Below are 17,545 nucleotides of genomic sequence, written 5' to 3'. Positions count from 1 at the left end.
GGGGAGTAGAGCAATGTGCATGTGTGTGTTTGTGCGTGCGTGCACACGCAGTTGTGTAAAGTAATGAAGTAGAAATACGCACTGACGACATGCAAGCAGAGTTGAGCCAATCCTCACATTTGGGCAAATCCAAGAGCCCTAAAGTGTAACCCCCCCCACCACCCACCACCACTCAATCGCACAATCATGTCCGTCATCGCTCTACCACCACCTCCTGATGAGGACAAACATCCTTGGCTGTATGTTTTCTTTTCTCTGAATGAAGGATTCATCCTACCGGATTAAATGTCTGTTATGTTTACCAAAAGTTCAGGAAATACTAGCGTTCAAGAACTCACAGTCAAATCTAAAAAAACACATTGACGTAGGCCTACTGTTAGCTTGCTAGCTAGCTAGAAAAACATTAGCATGCTAGCTAATGATACTTATTAAATTAGCATGCTATCTAACATTAGCTAACCAGCCCATGTTTGCTTAATCCTATACCTAAATAGTTTAGTAACTAACATTACCTACTTTAGCTGGCTAAAATGTGCCCAGATTCAGAATCTTTGTTAATTAACGCAATCTAACTAAACTGACATGAGTTAACTAGTACATTACAAATCTTGGCCCATTTGTGTCAGCTAACGTTAGTCTAGCCAAATACCTTTTTCTCTAAACACCCCATGTCAAGCTAAGTTAGCTAGCTAACATTAGGTTTCACATTTTAGCTAACACCCACTAGTTTAGCTAGACATTTTCTTTTCTTTCTTTTTTCTTTATTTAATTAGGCAAGTCAGTTAAGAACAAATTCTTATTATCAATGACGGCCTATGAACAGCGGGTTAACTGCCTTGTTCAGGGGCAGAATATCAGATTTCTACCTTGTCAGCTCGGGGATTCGATCTTGCAACCTTTCAGTTACTAGTCCAGCCACTAGGCTACCTGCCACCCCATGTGTTAGTTGATAAAGTTGTTCTTCTTACCTAGTTAATTACTGTAGACTTAAGCTATTGACATCACCTACTAGATAAATCAATTAATATAGTTTTTTTGTCAAAGTAATATTAAATGCTCACAAAAAACTATCACTTAACTAATGTTGTTTATAGCTTTAAAATTAGGATCCTATACCTTAAGTATTTGGTGATGGTAGTTATTTAGCTAATTAACTATTGTCATTATTTTATTATTATTTCAGAGGAAGCAGGTACACCATCTTAAGAAATATGGAGAACTGACAGCAAACACACTGAAGAGAAAACATATCCCTGACACTCCCTCCACCATCAAGCAGAGCACATTACTGAAGGCAGTGTCTCAAAAATCCATTGGCAAAGCTGTAGTGAAGTATGTGGTCCAAGGTCTCCAACCATTTGCTGTTGTAGAACAAAAACTGTTCAGAGAGTTAGTGCAGGATCTGCAGCCTAACTCAAAGATAATGTCAAGGCCCACACTGCGCTCCAGGATTGATGAAGCATCCAAGGAAATGAAGAAGAAGGTGACTGAGGCCATGAGAAGAGTTGACCACATCGCCATCACCACCGACTGTTGGTCTGCAAGAAGTTTCATTGGTGTTACAGCCCATTGGATAGACCCGGACAGTCTCAACAGATGCGCTGTATCCCTGGCCTGTAAACAGTTGAGAGGATCGCAAACCTTTGATGTGTTGTCAGGTGCCCTAAATGACATACATTCTGAGTTTGAAATCCGGAGTAAGATTGTAAGAACAATAACAGACAATGGCCCTAACTTCTTGAAAGCTTTCCAAGTTTATGGAGCAGATGAAAATAACGAGGCAGTGGGTGGTGGGGGTGAAGCAGCTCAGCCAGGACAGGACGATGGTGAAGAGGAACAATAGGAGATTGAAGAAGTGAAGTTTGTTGATGTGGCAACGATCCTGAATGAAGGTGATGGTTTTGAGTACCAGCTGCCAAAGCACCAGCGTTGTGCTTGCCACTTACTCAACTTAGCATCTAAAGGCAATTCCCTAAAAGCAACATCCAGCGAGGCTTACAAAAAAGTGTCCTGTTCAACATTTGGCAAGTGCCAAGCACTTTGGAACAAACGCGGGAGATCCACACTTGCAGCCGAAACCATTGAAGATACTTGGAACCTCCAGCTGCTGCGTCTGAATGCTACAAGGTGCAACTCCTGGTTCATGGCTGTAGAAAGACCCCTGAGGATCGTCAAAGACAAAGGAGAGGCGGCCGTCAGAGGTCTCTGCACAGACTTCAAGGTTCCAATGTAAGTAAGGATTATGTATTATTTTATCGTTGTGTAAGGTCTTGAATATCGTCTAACTATGTTGACTAATAACTGTTTCACATATTGTAGCCATACACTATCATTTAGTCAACTACTCATTGATTCCTGTTGTTAAATCAGGTGAAATGGTTAGCGGTCCCCTTTGTAGGATGGGAAACGCATGATTATTATTAGTGTTTTTTTTCCTCTGGTTCAATCCAGCTGAACTCCCCTGCCTCACAGAAGATGTTGCCACAATGAGCCCAGTTGTAAAGGTCATCAACATCTTCAGGCTGAAACCAATTTCCAGATGCGGTGGCTACTTCCAACTATCAATCTGCTGATCACAAAAGTTGACCGAATCAAGTTGTCCCTGAAGTACTGTAAGCCTCTGGATGTGCTACAACTGGGACTGAAGAAGCACTTCAGCCACACGTTTCAAGACTCTGAGCTGATCGCAGCTGCAATCCTTCTCCCCAAATTTACATCAGCGTGGACAAAGGATGACACCACCATCAGAATGGGTAAGACAAAATGTGGCTAATTAACAATATTTTATTATTCATAAAGAACTTTTGCTGAGCAGCCTTTCAGGTTATGTCGACATAGGACTCGTTTTACTGTGGATATAGATACTTTTGTACCTGTTTCCTCCAGCATCTTCACAAGGTCCTTTGCTGTTGTTCTGGGATTTATTTGCACCAAGTACATTCATCTCTAGGAGACAGAACGCGTCTCCTTTCTGAGGGGTATGGCGGCTGCGTGGTCTCATGGTGTTTATACTTGCGTACTATTGTTTGTACAGATGAACGTGGTACCTTCAGGCGTTTGGAAATTGCTCCCAAGGATGTACCAGACTTGTGGAGGTCTACAAATATTTTTCTGAGGTCTTGGCTGATTTCTTTAGATTTTCTCCTGATGTCAAGCAGAGGCACTGAGTTTGAATGTAGGCCTTGAAATACATCCACAGGTACACCTCCAATTTACTCAAATGATGTCAACTATCCTATCAGAGGCTTCTAAAACCATGACATCATTTTCTGAAATTTTCCATGCTGTTTAAAGGCACAGTCAACTTAGTGTATGTATTCTTCTGACCCACTGGAATTGTGATGCAGTGAATTATAAATTAAATAATCTGTCTGTAAACAATTGTTGGAAAAATTACTTGTGTCATGCACAAAGTAGATGTCCTAACCGACTTGCCAGAACTATAGTTTGTTAACAAGAAATTTGTGGAGTGGTTGAAAAACGAGTTTTAATGACTCCAACCTAAGTATATGTAAACGTTAGACTTCAACTGTATATAGATGGGGGATGGATTAATGTAGGCTCACTAAAAACATAACTGCATGATTTCTATTGTCATCTCCCTTGTATTTCAGGAATGAACTACATCAAGGACCACATGGAAGAATCCTTGCTGCAGCTAGGCGATGGCACACGTTCACCAGATGAGACTGTAAGACTGTTACCTTTCAGAAAAACTCAAGCTCTAATCAAATAAAAGGTCTGGCTGTTTTGCTTTTTGGATTTGTGGCTCTTACGTTTCATACTTTTACTTTTGAAACTTAAGGACATTTAATATCAGGTACTTTAAGACTTTTGCTCAAGTAGTATTCTAATGGGTGACGTTTCCTTGAGTCATTTTCCAGTAAGGTATCTTTACTGTTACTCAATTATGGCTTTTGGGTACTTTTTCCACCACTGTGCACACGTGCGTGCCTGTGGGGGTGGTGGTGGTTGGGGTGGATTATACATTTACATTACATTTAAGTCATTTAGCAGACGCTCTTATCCAGAGCGACTTACAAATTGGTGCATTCACCTTATGACATCCAGTGGAGCAGCCACTTTACAATAGTGCATCTAAATTATGTTTTTAGAAGCTCTCCACAACGGTCAGAAGCATTCCACTTGGAGAGGAGCACATGGAAACAACCCCAGCAGCACTTGGTCCCTCTATGCCGCTAGAAACGTGTTCAACATCCACTGAAGTAGCTAGAACATTTACTTGATAGCTTGTGTGTGTGTGTGTGTGTGTGTGTGTGTGTGTGGGGGGTGTTTCTCCAGGCATTGTAAATATCTGTTGATCTGTGCAGACCTACACACAACCTGTGTATCTCAAACATGCACAATTTGTATCTCAAGGTTGTTTGACATTCTATATTGCCAGAATAGAGTTGATTAGATATTTCTTTATTGTCTGTTTTAAGCAAATATTTTAATGGAAATAAATGCACTGCAATAGGAAGAACATATACATATAAATTCATGAAAAAAGCAAGAAAAAAATTACAGTTTAAGGACTTTTACTCCTCTGTTCCCCATAACTAACCTTCCACAGAGTTGCATTATTTTCCAGAGAACGCATAGAGCCATGAGTTGATTATCCATTTTATACCATGGCTATAATTTAACAAATTTGCCGCTAGAAACGTGTCCAACATCCACTGAAGTAGCTAAACAGACTTGCTAGTTTAGCTAACCAAATCATCGTCCTTGCTTGCTATTATGAAAATCGAATTCAACAATGGTTTCAATTCGACTTTTGCTTTCAAAAGCAGCTCAAACTTAAAACATGTATGAATGAACCATAGCCATTGAAATCTACGTGCAAATATACTGTGCGTAAAAGAGAATTATACAACAAGTGGGTCTACTCCTGAATGCTGATGCGTTAAAAATGCATTCCAGCCAGTGTCTATTCCACACGTTACCATTGGCTAAATCTATGACGTTAAAATGCATATTTACTCTGTTCCATCTGACTGTGCAATCCCCAGTCTCATCAGCCCAGCCAGGCAATTTATAAACTTAATCTCCACTATTAAAAGCATGCAGACATTACCTCACATTTCTTTTAAACTGACATTTAGTTTTCAACAGCATAGATTTGTATAAACCTTAGCCATAGTTGGCTGGCTAGCTAGCAAGCAAGGGGTAAGAACATTGCCAGCCAGTATGCAATGGAACATTTAGAATGAACGACTGGGTCACATCTATAGATTTTACATTTTTATTTATTTATTTAATTCACCAGGTAGGCTAGTTGAGAACAAGTTCTCATTTACAACTGCGACCTGGCCAAGATAAAGCATAGCAGTGTGAACAGACAACAACACAGAGTTACACATGGAGTAAACAATAAACAAGTCAATAACACAGTAGAAAAAAAAGAAAGAGTCTATATACATTGTGTGCAAAAGGCATGAGGAGGTAAGCGAATAATGACAAATTAGCAGATTAACACTGGAATTACAGAACAAAAAGACTGAACGACTGAGTCACGTCTCTGACAACCGAACCGATAGAACGAACGACCAACTGGCTTGGGTATTATATCTTGTGGAAGGATGAAATAGTATGAAATAGTCCCATTAATCAAAATAATGTTTTTAATTAAAATATGTCAATCATTATTTGATTATGTTGATTTGGTAACACATTGTATTGAAGTGATAATGCTCTTGAAGCCAGTGTTTGGAGGATATATTGGCACGGTTTGGCAACACCCATGCCAATATATCCTCCAAACACCGGCTTCTCTGGCATTATCACTTAAATAATGCACGCTCTAGAATGCCCTTCCTTCAAGCCAATCAGAAATTAGTATTCAACAATGCCATGGTATAAAGGTTTATAAATGATTCCCTCAACTGTCACAAAATGAAATCAAGTCACAAGTCATGACCCCCCCCCCTCCCCCAGAACAGAAAACACTCAGAGAATGTTCAACCAAAAACAGGGTGATCGAAGCTGAGCCTTCAGATCCGGATGGAGACGCTCCTCCAGCCAAACCAAACTGACTGATTTCAACTAAAAGCTGGCAGGGGATGTGGAGACAGACAAGTATCTGATATCCCTGGCAATAGCATCCGACTTTACCTTCTCTCCCTGAACGAAATACCAGTGGAAACATTAGGTCCCAAGGTGAACATTCTGGCTATTGATCAGGAGAGCACAAAAAAAAGAGTTGCTTGGATTAAGAGCTGCAAATTGCACGATATTCCCTATATAGTGCATATGGGCCTTAGTCAACAGCATTGCACTATATAGGGAATAGGGTGCCATTTGGGACGCACCCACAGAACAAACCTCCTGGCCGCCTTATTTTAGAGCATTAGGCTAAGTCTCTGGCTAGCAGCCATCTGGAGAGCTATGTAAAAACACAATCCAATTCCTCTGATTACAGTGTAATTAGCGATGCAATCATAGTGGTTCAAGAACCGCAGTTATTTCCAAACGCCTGAGGTCATAAGATTTGGCGCGGATATGATGAAGCTTATTAGCCAGTAAACTCATACAGGCATGTCTACATCATGAATGATTCCCAAACAGGCATGACCGACTGCCACAGCGTTCAACAGACTGATCACAGAGAGTAGATCATAAGCTATATAAAACATGAACTTAGAGCTAAGTGGAGAGAGTGAGAAGGAAAGGGAAGAATGGATCAAGGAAAATATCTAAGTTAGTTAGTTAGATAGTCCTTCTGCCTGTCCTCCCGTTCGTTAGTTAAATGAGTGTTCTTTGACCACACATGTAGGTCACCGAGAACACATCCTCTACCTCAGGAACAAAGACCAAACTTTGATGTCAAGGGAGTCTGGGTCAAGATTTTTAAAAATGCACCTCTTTTGCTATTTGTGGGTCCTGTAACACACAGCACATGTAGACCATTTTTAAAAGTGTGACACAGAGCGTGGGCGCTTAACGCTGTCCTATCCTCACCTCTGGTCCTGCGGGTTTTGTGTGATTTAACAGCAGAGGGAGATTGTTTAGCCGATTGGTCATCATAGCGTGCTAAGAGAAAGACAGAGAGAGAGAGAGAGAGAGAGAGAGAGAGAAGAGAGAAGACGGAGTGGAGTCTACAGAGCTCAGGCCTGGGGCAGGTAACATGGCCCCATGTAGTTCACACGCGATGGGACCTTTAGAGCAGTGCAGCTCTATGCTTGCTGCTAGACTCTGCAGAATGTGTGAAGTATTCTACACAGTGGCCAGCGGGTTGTCTCTAAAATGATGCTAGTGGAGTGGTGTGCAGCCCTCTGATAGATTTGTTTTTCTGTGATAGTGAATGGGTTTCACAGTCTGTATTGTTGGGACTGAGACTGCAGAAACACTACAACATAGAAAAGGATCCCATCTTGCCTGCCCTCTGTACTCTCACAACAAGTGAAGTTCTGTGTCTGAGGCTCAAATCGTCAAGTTACATTGGTGCGGGTTTGCTAAGGGGTTTGACAGTCTATGCTAAGTCACCAGTACTAACTAAACCTGCTAGGCAGTCCACTCAGAACAGTGACAGGTTGATTGTCCTGAAAACAGTGCTAACCGTGCAGTGTATATTATGGAGGAGATGAGGCAGCCGGGGGGCTATGCATACTTTAATGAGTCCTTTCACGGCTGAGAGACCAAGTGGGACTAGAACACAAGCCAAGCATAACCACCTCACCTCAAAGGACCACACACAGACAGGCCAGGCATGACACGCTAACTACTCATCTATAATAGCCCTTTTTGGTCACACTGTTGATGAGAGGAGAATGTATAAACATAGTTTGGAAATGGGGCGGGAGTGTAAAAGGGTACTATTTGGGAATCTGTTCATAGCCATACAGGCTTTGTGGCTTGTTGCTTTCCCTACTGCTTTTGCCAGTCTGAGCATAACACCTACTGTATGTTAAAAGACCCATGACAATGTTTTAAATATATAGAATAGATTCGGCAAAATACTGTATTACGTTACTGTATGGAGAAAAGAATTGTATGAACATTCCTTTTTTTACAAGATCATAAAATGAGATCCGTATATGCCTGTCAAAGTGTGAGGAAATTAAATAACATTTTTACAACAAAGATATATCATCACTAAGGAGGCTACGACACTGGCTCAAACTCTCGTTGGATGTGGCAGGGCGTACAAACTATTATGGACTACAAAAGGAAGCACAGCCACGAGCTGCCCAGTGACACAAGCCTACCAGACGAGCTAAATTACTTCTACGCACGCTTTGAGGCAAGCAACACTGAAGCATGCATGAGAACACCAGCTGTTCTGGACGACTGTGTGATCACTGTTTCCGTAACCGATGTGAGTAAGACCTTTAAACAAGTCAACATTCACAAGGCCTCAGGGCCAGGCGGATTACCAGGACGTGTACTCCGAGCATGCGCTGACCAACTGGCAAGTGTAGCCATCAACCCCATTATCCCAGAAACTCTATACCCAATACAATTTGCATACCACCCCAACAGATCCACAGATGATACAATCTCTATTGCACTCCACACTGCCCTTTCCCACCTGAACAAAAGGAAAATCTAAGTGAGAATGCTATTCATTGACTGTAGCTCAGCGTTCAACACCATAGTGCCCTCAAAGCTCATCGCTAAGCTAAGGACCCTGGGACTAAACACCTCACTCTGCAACTGGATCCTGGACTTCCTGATGGGCCGACCCCAGGTGGTAAGGGTAGGTAAGAACACATCTGCCACGTTGATCCTGAACACGAGGGCCCCTCAGGAGTGCGTGCTCAGTCCCCTCCTGTACTCCCTGTTCACCCATGACTGCATGGCCAAGCACTACTCCAACACCATCATTAAGTTTGGCGATGACACAACAGCCTGATCTTCGACAACGATGAGACAGCCAATAGAGAGGAGGTCAGAGACCTGGCAGTGTGGTGCCAGGATAACAACCTCTCCATCAACATGAGGAAGACAAATGAGATGATCGTGGACTACAGGAAAATATAACACAATAGATCTGGTAAAAGATAATAGAAGAAAAAGCCAACCGTTCTTTTGTATTTTTTTGTACCATCATCTTTGAGAAATACAAGAGAAAGGCCATAATATATTATTCCAGCCCAAGTGCAATTTAGATTTTGGCCACTAGATGACAGCAGTGTATGTGCAAAGTTTTAGACTGATCCATTGAACCATTGCATTTCTGTTCAAAATGTTGTATCAAGACTGCTCAAATGTTCCTAATTTGTTTATTAATAACTTAAAATTAAAACGGCATTGTTGGTTAAGGGCTTGTAAGCATTTCAACACCTGTTGTATTCGGCGAATGTGAAAAATAACATTTGATTTGTGCCTTTCACCCTGCTCTCTTGTGTTTGTTCTACAGCAGTGTTGGTAATGCTAACATGATACAATATTAACATGCCATCACTATCAAGGTCAACTCTGGTGTAGGGTGTAGGGGGGTGGATGCGCATGCACACACACACACACACACACACACACACACACACACACACACACACACACACACACACACACACACACACACACACACACACACACACACACACACACACACACACACACGCTGCTAAACAGAACAAACTTTTAATTATGTCTTAATTATGTCTGCAGAAAGACAGGAATGAACGTGTCTGTGAGCTCACGAAACTATAAGCAGAGACTCAATCTGTCGGTTTGAAACTGAGAGGCATTGACGGGGGTCATTTCTCCCTGCGTACATCAGAACACACACCAAGGGGGTCTTCGTTGCCCTGAAAACATATACAAATACTGCTTGAAACTGGTTTATTTCCTTACCCAGTGTGGGTTTATCTCCCCCACTAAGCCAGAACCTGACTCTAGATATAACTAAAATAATACATTTAAAAGGGCCTGCCAAGATGTGATATGGACAGTGAAAGGTTACTGTAGCCCTTACTGCATCTGGATCAGGAGACTGCTCCCCATCGTTCCCGTGGTGAACACTGGGTGGTCTGACTTGCCTTACTACAGACAATGGTACTGTTCTGGTGTGCATGTCCAAGACAAGTAACTGAACTGGGGATGTTGCTTAGCTGTTCCATATGAGATAATCTCTAAGCTGCATATCCCCAGAGCACTGTGTCAGTGCAGACATTCACAAATAATTAGGAAAAACAAACACCTTTAGAGATAATTCCCCTCGTGAGAAATCAACATTTCCAGCCACAATGATGGAGGGATGTTGAGAATGAAAGATAGAGGAAGAGGAAGAGAAATAGTGAAGAGTCATTTTTATGTAAGTACACAGACTGTCCCTCCCTGTGGCAGGGTGGAGGGGGACAGGTGACTGTTCTGTCGATGACAGGAAAGGGCTGAGTGTCCTGGCACTGTTCTGACAGCTGGGACACCAGTGTCACCTTCCACAAGCCTCCGATTGACAAATCCAGACTAACATTACAGCCAAAGAGGAAAAACAAAACCCCAGCAATGGGGGCAGACAAACAGGCAACAAACACCCTGTCAACCCAGCATTCCTGGTTCCTGGTGGGAGGACATTAGACTGGACTGATGACCATCGTAGTGGTGTATACTAGCATACTATGTGGTACCCAGGGAAATAGAAATAGGGTGCCATTTGGGACCCAGCCCCAGTCTACATTTAAGATGCTACTCCTAGAGTTAAGAGCCTGTGGGACTGGCTGGGCCTGTTACATTTGGATTAATATTGCCAGCATATTTAAATATTCAAAAAGTATTGCCAGGCCAAAGGTTTGTGCACACGCTGATTAAATAAACGTTACATATCTCTATTACCTCCCGACCAGTTGAGGAGTGACTGTAATGTTAATGACATGGAGGTGCTACATTACATTGAATGCTATACAGATGTAAGATTTTAATTTGAGCCAGTTTGCTACAGCAGGAAGATTATCCTGCAGCAACAGGAAATGTGAATTATTATGGAAATTATAATTAATGAACATTTTTGTTGGGGTTTATACATTTTTCGTAAGGGAAAATCAAATCTAAAATTTCAGAGTGGAAATTGCAAACTTCAGGAGCCTTTTAAAAACTAAAATACACTACAAGTTTGACATTTCTCCTGCAACAGGGTGATCAAGTGAAGATCCTACATCTGTAGAATATGAGAATACTTCATAGGTGCTATATAGAATACTACTAAGAGACTACATTAGTGCTACATAGGATACTCACTCCACTGTATCCTCCCAGCTGCACCAGTGATGCTGGTCAAGTTCCTCCATGTCCAGTCTGAATTTCCCCAGGCAGAACTCCTCGATGGCGTACTCATAGGTCCCGCCACAAGCCATCACCGACACAGACTGGCATGCTGGGGAATAGAGAGAGAACAGAGGGTCAGAACAGAGATGTACTGTAGACCAACACAGCATAGCCCACTGAGGGACACACAGAGACAGAGAGAGACAGAGAGAGAGAGTTAGAACAGAGATGTAGTGTAGAGACTACATGGTAGTCTCACGCCATAGACTTCCAACTCAATAGCCTGGGGATAATCACATGGTACGGGTCTGAGCCAGTGTAACTCTCATTCACAGATGTTTCACATTGATGAGCAGAGGTATGGGGATCTATCAGTTCTATATTAAGTAGAGGATACTGCTTAAAATTTTATCTCTGAGATCCAACAGAGCTCTGGAAAGATCTCACCTGACAGTGCTGACAGGGTAAAACTTCAGACCTGGAGTTCCTGTAGAAAATTCTCTGGCTTTGAGAAGCTTTCTAAGTGCTGTCTACACTACACCATGTGGTAGCAGTTTCTCACTGTTTGACAAGGCTGACTGGACTGGGAGATTGCTTTAAACTGTTAAAAGGGCACAAACACGCTCTCAACTCCAAAGAGCAGAGCATCACTGCCCCAGGGCTCAGAGCTGAGAAAAGCACTCCATGTTAGAGATATCAAATCAGATCAAATGTATTTGTCACATGCGCCCGAATACAACAGTGCTGTGAAATGTGAAATGCTTACTTACAAGCCGTTAACCAACAATGCAGTTCAAGAAATAGAGTTAATAAAATATTTGCTAAATAAACTAAAGTGAAAAATCGAATAAAAAGTAACACAATAAGATGACATAACAATAACGAGGCTACAGGGGGTACCGGTATCAAGTCAATGTGCGGGGGTACAGGTTAGTAGAAGTAATTTGTACATTTAGGTAGGTGTAAAGTGACTATGCATAGATAATAAACAGTGAGTAGCAGCAGTGTAAAAACAAAGGGGGGTCAATGAAAATAGTCTGGTTGTCCGTTTGTCCGTTTGATTAATTGTTCAGCAGTCTTAAGGCTTGGGGGTAGATGCTGTTAAGGAACCTTTTGGTCCTAGACTTGGAGCTACTGTACCGCTTGCCATGCGGTAGCAGAGAGAACAGTCTATGACTAGGATGGCTGGAGTCTTTGACAATTTTTTGGCCTTCCTCTGACACAGCCTGTTATAGAGGTCTTGGATGGCAGGAAACTTGGCCCCAGTGATGTACTGTGCCGTACGCACTACCCTCTGTAGCGCCTTAAGATTGGAAGCTGAGCAGTTTCCATTGCAGGAGGTGATGCAACCGGTCAGGATGCTCTCGATGGTGCAGCTGTAGAACTTTTGGAGGATCTGAGGACCCATGCCAAATCTTTTCAGTCTTCTGAGGGGGAAAAGGTGTTGTTTTTCCCTCTTCAAAACTGTCTTGGTATGTTTGGACCATGATAGTTTGTTGGTGATGTGGACACCAAGGAACTTGAAACTCTCGACTTGCTCCACTACTGCCCAAAGTTAATGGGGTCCTGTTCGGCCCTCCTTTTCCTGTAATCCACGGTCATCTCCTTTGTCTTGCTCACATTGAAGGAGAGGTTGTTGTCCTGGCACTACACAGCCATGTCTCTGACCTCCTCCCTATATGCGGTCTCATCGTTGTCGGTTGTGCCGTCAGCAAACTTAATGATCGTGTTGGAGTCATTCTTGGCCTTGCAGTTGTGGATGGCAGGGAGTACAGGAGGGGAGTAAGGTAGGGGAGGAATTTACAAATTGGCCAGTTCAGGGTCAGCCCAAACTGAACTTCTGAGAGGAGTAGAAACAAAGGAAGGAATCATAGGGCAAAAAGATGGCTTTTGGCTAAAAAGATTAATTAGGTCTCCCATTTACTCCTTCATGACACACTGGCCAGTTCACAGAAGACTTTGTCTCTCGCTCTCTCCCTTAGGTAAATGCCAAGAGTGTGCAAGGCTGTCATCAAGGCAAAAGGTGGCTACTTTGAAGAATCTCAAATATTACATTTGTTTAACACTTTTTTGGTTACTACATGATTCCATATGTGTTATTTGATAGTTTTGATGTCTTCACTATTATTCTACAAGCAGAAATTAGTAAAAATAAAGAAAAACCCTTGAATGAGTAGGTGTGTCCAAACTGTAAGTAAAATTCATTATGGAAATGCCTTTATGAGCAAATATTAATATAATAGCCATCATATCAAAGTGAACTTGGAGTCGCACGATGATATGCTGTGCGGTCCTCCCACTATGACTCGGGAAACCATGCAGTTTATTAGGCTACAGATGAAATCATTTATGATGAACTTCACAGGGTGGTGAAAGTGCACGGTTATCTTGAAGCTCCTTTCCAATAAATATTGAGGGTCTGATTCTGGTGACATGCTGATCAATATTTGACTGCCGTTTGACAAATAAAAAATATTTATACTCTTATGGATAATAATCTCATCATGTAGACTAGCCTACCCGCATAGCCTACCCGCACTGTATCTGTGAGCTGTTGGCTAGAGCGCAGGTACCAAGACCAGAGTAGACACATTTGCTATTTAACACAAAATGCGATGGAAACGCATTGAACTTTAGATTTTTATTCAGTACGTGACAACTTAAGCGAATAAGTACATTGTGTGAACTACACTGCATACAAATTTGTTCCTGTAAATTCCTACAGCTAATGGTGAAAAGCATTGACAGAAGATGGAGGTACAGAGAGCAGTGCGCGGAGCTGGTATAGCATAGTCTGTACAGAAGAAAGGAATAAGAAAGAAAAATTGAGGGTGAGTAAGAGTGGAGAGGGCGAACAACAGACTTATCTAATTAACTCTGACAGAATGGGATTACCTTTTCAAATGGCTTTTGACGGTTTGACTCGCCAGCCAACTCTATTATCACATCTTTTTTTTCTCTCTCTCCCTCTGTCTTCTTCCTCCCATCTCGCCCTTCTCTCTCTCTCGCTCCCTTCCTTCCTTCCTTCCTCCCTCCCTCTCTCCATCTCTACCAGTCTCTAGCTACAGGGCTTTCAGAAAGTATTCACACCCCTTGACTAATTCCACATTTTGTTGTGCTATAGCCGGAATTCAAAACGGTTTAAAAAAAAATAATTCTCCACCCATCTACACACAATACCCCATAATGACAAAGTGAACTCACTGAATGGATATTCTAGGAAGAACAGTGCTCTACAGATGTAGGATTTTAATTTAAGCCAGTTTTCTACAGCAGGAAAATCATTCTGCAGCAACATACAACTTTAATTATTAAGTGGATTATAATTAATGGCATTTTTTTCTGGGTTGATACATTTTTTGTTATGGCAAATAAAGTCTGACATTTTAAAGTGGAAATTACAAACTTTAGAAGCCTTTTTAAATCTTGAATTCACTGCAAGTTTGAAAGAACACATCTGTAAGAACACATTGAACATCTGTCTGTGGAAGGCATGGCCATGAGAGAGACAAAAGGTCTTCTTTCTTCACCTCTCACTATTAGGACGAACAGAACGATGTCTCAACATTGATTGCTCTTTTATTTAAGAACAGACCCTGCTGGCAGCTAACTTACACTGTAGTGTAAGACTCAGAAATCGGTGAATCAGGAGTGTGTTAAATCTGTATCTGGCAACAAATATCAAATCTCATCCATCCTCTTCCTCTGACCCAGACCTTTTGATTTCTTAAAAGTGTATTGCATACTCAAAGGCTTCAGAATGCCCACTGCATATAGAGGCCCTAGAATTGATCAAAAACTATTGAGTGCTACGCTTCTTCCATTTGATCTGTGTTGGTACTTTGCCAAGGGAGGATGCATGCCGACAAAATAAAAATATAAAAACACGAAAATATTTTTTCTCATAAAAAGATCCAAGCTGAGATTTGTGAGAGTGGCTTGAGGAGAGATTGGAGAAAGAAGAAACGGAGGAGCAACGAAGAAAGAACATCTGATTCACTCATACACAAAATATTAGAGTAGAAGAAAAGTTTTTGGAATAAAACTGATCATAGCCAACATTGTTCATTTCCACTCAGTCTCTTCAAGGAAAATGTCCTGCTCTGTTTTCAATTTGGTGGCAGATAAGTTTCATACGTAAACATTTAATTCACAATCAAACCCTTCTGTGCACAATCAACCCAATCTGTCCAATATGGTTGCCTTTACTAATTGATGGAGATGACACGTGTTGTTGAAATACAAACATTTGGTGGATGTTGGCACAAACTTAGACTGTCAAGTGAATTTTGCCTGACTTTCAGCAGCTTGGAAAACATTTACTGTTATCAGCGGAAAGAAACTCCTGTACTAAGATTAGGGGAAAGGTCAGAGCACCTAAAACATTTTCTGTGAACATTCCCTGTCTATAAGTAGTTCAACTTCCAATGTCCACAGCTGTGTAGATCAATCAATCAATCAAAAACTTTAAAGCCATCCAGACTTGTGTTAAATGGTATTCAGAATTCCCCTAAATTTTTTTTAAAGCTACCAGAACGTCTACCACTCTCAGTCCTTAGGGGGGTTTATAACACTGGCATGATGATAGGGATAGAGTGTAGGCTTAGAGTAAGATAATATTACCCACAGTAACAACAGCCTGCGCATACTTTATGCAGAAGTTGTCTGACTGTCAGTGTGTCCTGTCTCTTCTACATCACCCTGAGGCTGCCCAGGGATAATAGGACCTGGACATTGCAGTAAGGTGCACAGAGACCCAGGTGCTTAGAATGTGTAACCTGAACCTGAAGAGGAGAGCCCCCCTGCATCTCAAATGGCACCCTATTCCCTACATAATGCACTACTTTTGGGCGCTGGTATTCCAGCTATAACTCTGTCCTTAATATGACTGGGACTTTAATGAATCCTTGAGGGCAACATAATGTTCCTGGGTCTTTGAATGTGTTGCGCTCCAGAGAGTCATTTTCTCCCACGGTGAGTTTCTCAGACATATTGTGCACTGACACTGGAGAGGAGCTAGGAGAGAGATGTTAAGTCTGGTTCTCTCCCTTCAACCAGTGCTTCCTGAAGTGCCATAAGAGGGTAGTGAAATGACCGAATACAGCTGGGCTGGCCAATCAGTGCAGATGGATGACTCTTTTTACTGCACTGATAAAGCCGTAGAACGTTTTCAGTAGTGCATTACCCTTACGAAAAAAACATGAATTTTAACATGTATTAAGTGTTCCAAAAATACATGTTTTCATGTGATCACGTGATCTTATGTGAAGTTAATGTGATATGTGTCAACATCTTAAGCAACATGTGATGACATGAGACTACACGTGAAAATATGATCATGTGTGAAGTGTTCCTGAAACACATTTTCACATGATTTCACATTACATTTCCAGAGGTGGGACCAAGTCACTATTTTAGAGTCAAAAGTTGAGTCCCAAGTAAAACGGGTCGAGTCTCAAGTCAAGTCCAAATTGTGCATTCTAAGAGTAAGTCAAGTTTAAAAAAATCTTGTTCAACTGCAAATCTTTGTCTATTTATTGAGGCTACGAGACAAGTCATTTGAACAACAACGCCAACCAAATCAAATCTGTCTAACAAGAGCTAAACCAGGTACATATAAGCACTTGGCCCCTCCCAGGAACATATAATTACCCAATTGGCAATTAAACCAAATAAAAGGGAAAAGGTCATTTGTTGTTACATTGGTACATTCGTCACAGTCAAATCAATTGAAATCTAAATCAACACTCAAATATTATTTGTCACACGCGCTAAATAAAACTGGTGAAAACTTTATTTACCATGAAATGCTTGTTATGAGTTTGTAAGTAATAGTAGTAACACAAGAGGAATAAAATAAATGAACAAGAATGGAGCTATATACAGGCTATATACAGGCAGTATACCAGATCAATGTTCAGGGGTAAGAGGTATTTGAAGTACATACAGTTTGTACATGAAAGCAGGGTAAAGTGACTAAGCATCAGGATAGATAAAAATAAGAGTAAAATAGAGAACAGAGTAGAAGCAGAAAATGGTGTGTAAAATTGTGAGCGTGTGTGTGTGTGTGTAATGTGTATGTATGTGTGTTTGTGTTGTGTCTGTATGCGTGTGTGTGCTGTGTGTGTGTGTGCGTATGTACTGTATGTGAATGTGTGTGGGTATTGTGTGCGAGAGAATGAGTGAGTGAGTATATGGTGTGTGTATACTGTACAGTCTAGTAAGTATGCGTAGGGTCAGTAAAGGATAGAGTCAGTGCAGATAGTTAGAGTACCATTAATTTACTATTTAGCTGTCTAGCTATTTAGCAGTCTTATGGCTTGGGGGAAGCTGTCTC

The 17,545-nt window shown here is 41.5% G+C and overlaps 1 protein-coding gene across 1 annotated transcript in view; it reads right to left on the bottom strand.

Annotated features, from left to right (window-relative positions):
• The window catches only part of LOC115110249 (receptor activity-modifying protein 1-like), a 62,242-nt gene that overhangs the window by 10,042 nt on the left and 34,655 nt on the right, over nt 1–17,545 (bottom strand). The window contains exon 2 of the mRNA XM_029635749.1: nt 11,182–11,317. Coding sequence (XP_029491609.1) covers nt 11,182–11,317 — 136 coding nt within the window. The remainder of the gene's footprint in view (nt 1–11,181; nt 11,318–17,545) is intronic.

This window comes from Oncorhynchus nerka, linkage group LG3 (genome assembly GCF_034236695.1).
Source record: "Oncorhynchus nerka isolate Pitt River linkage group LG3, Oner_Uvic_2.0, whole genome shotgun sequence".
Classification (NCBI taxonomy): Eukaryota; Metazoa; Chordata; class Actinopteri; order Salmoniformes; family Salmonidae; genus Oncorhynchus; species Oncorhynchus nerka.
The sequence above is the reverse complement of the archived record's forward strand: the minus strand, read 5'-3'. Positions and strand labels throughout refer to the sequence as shown.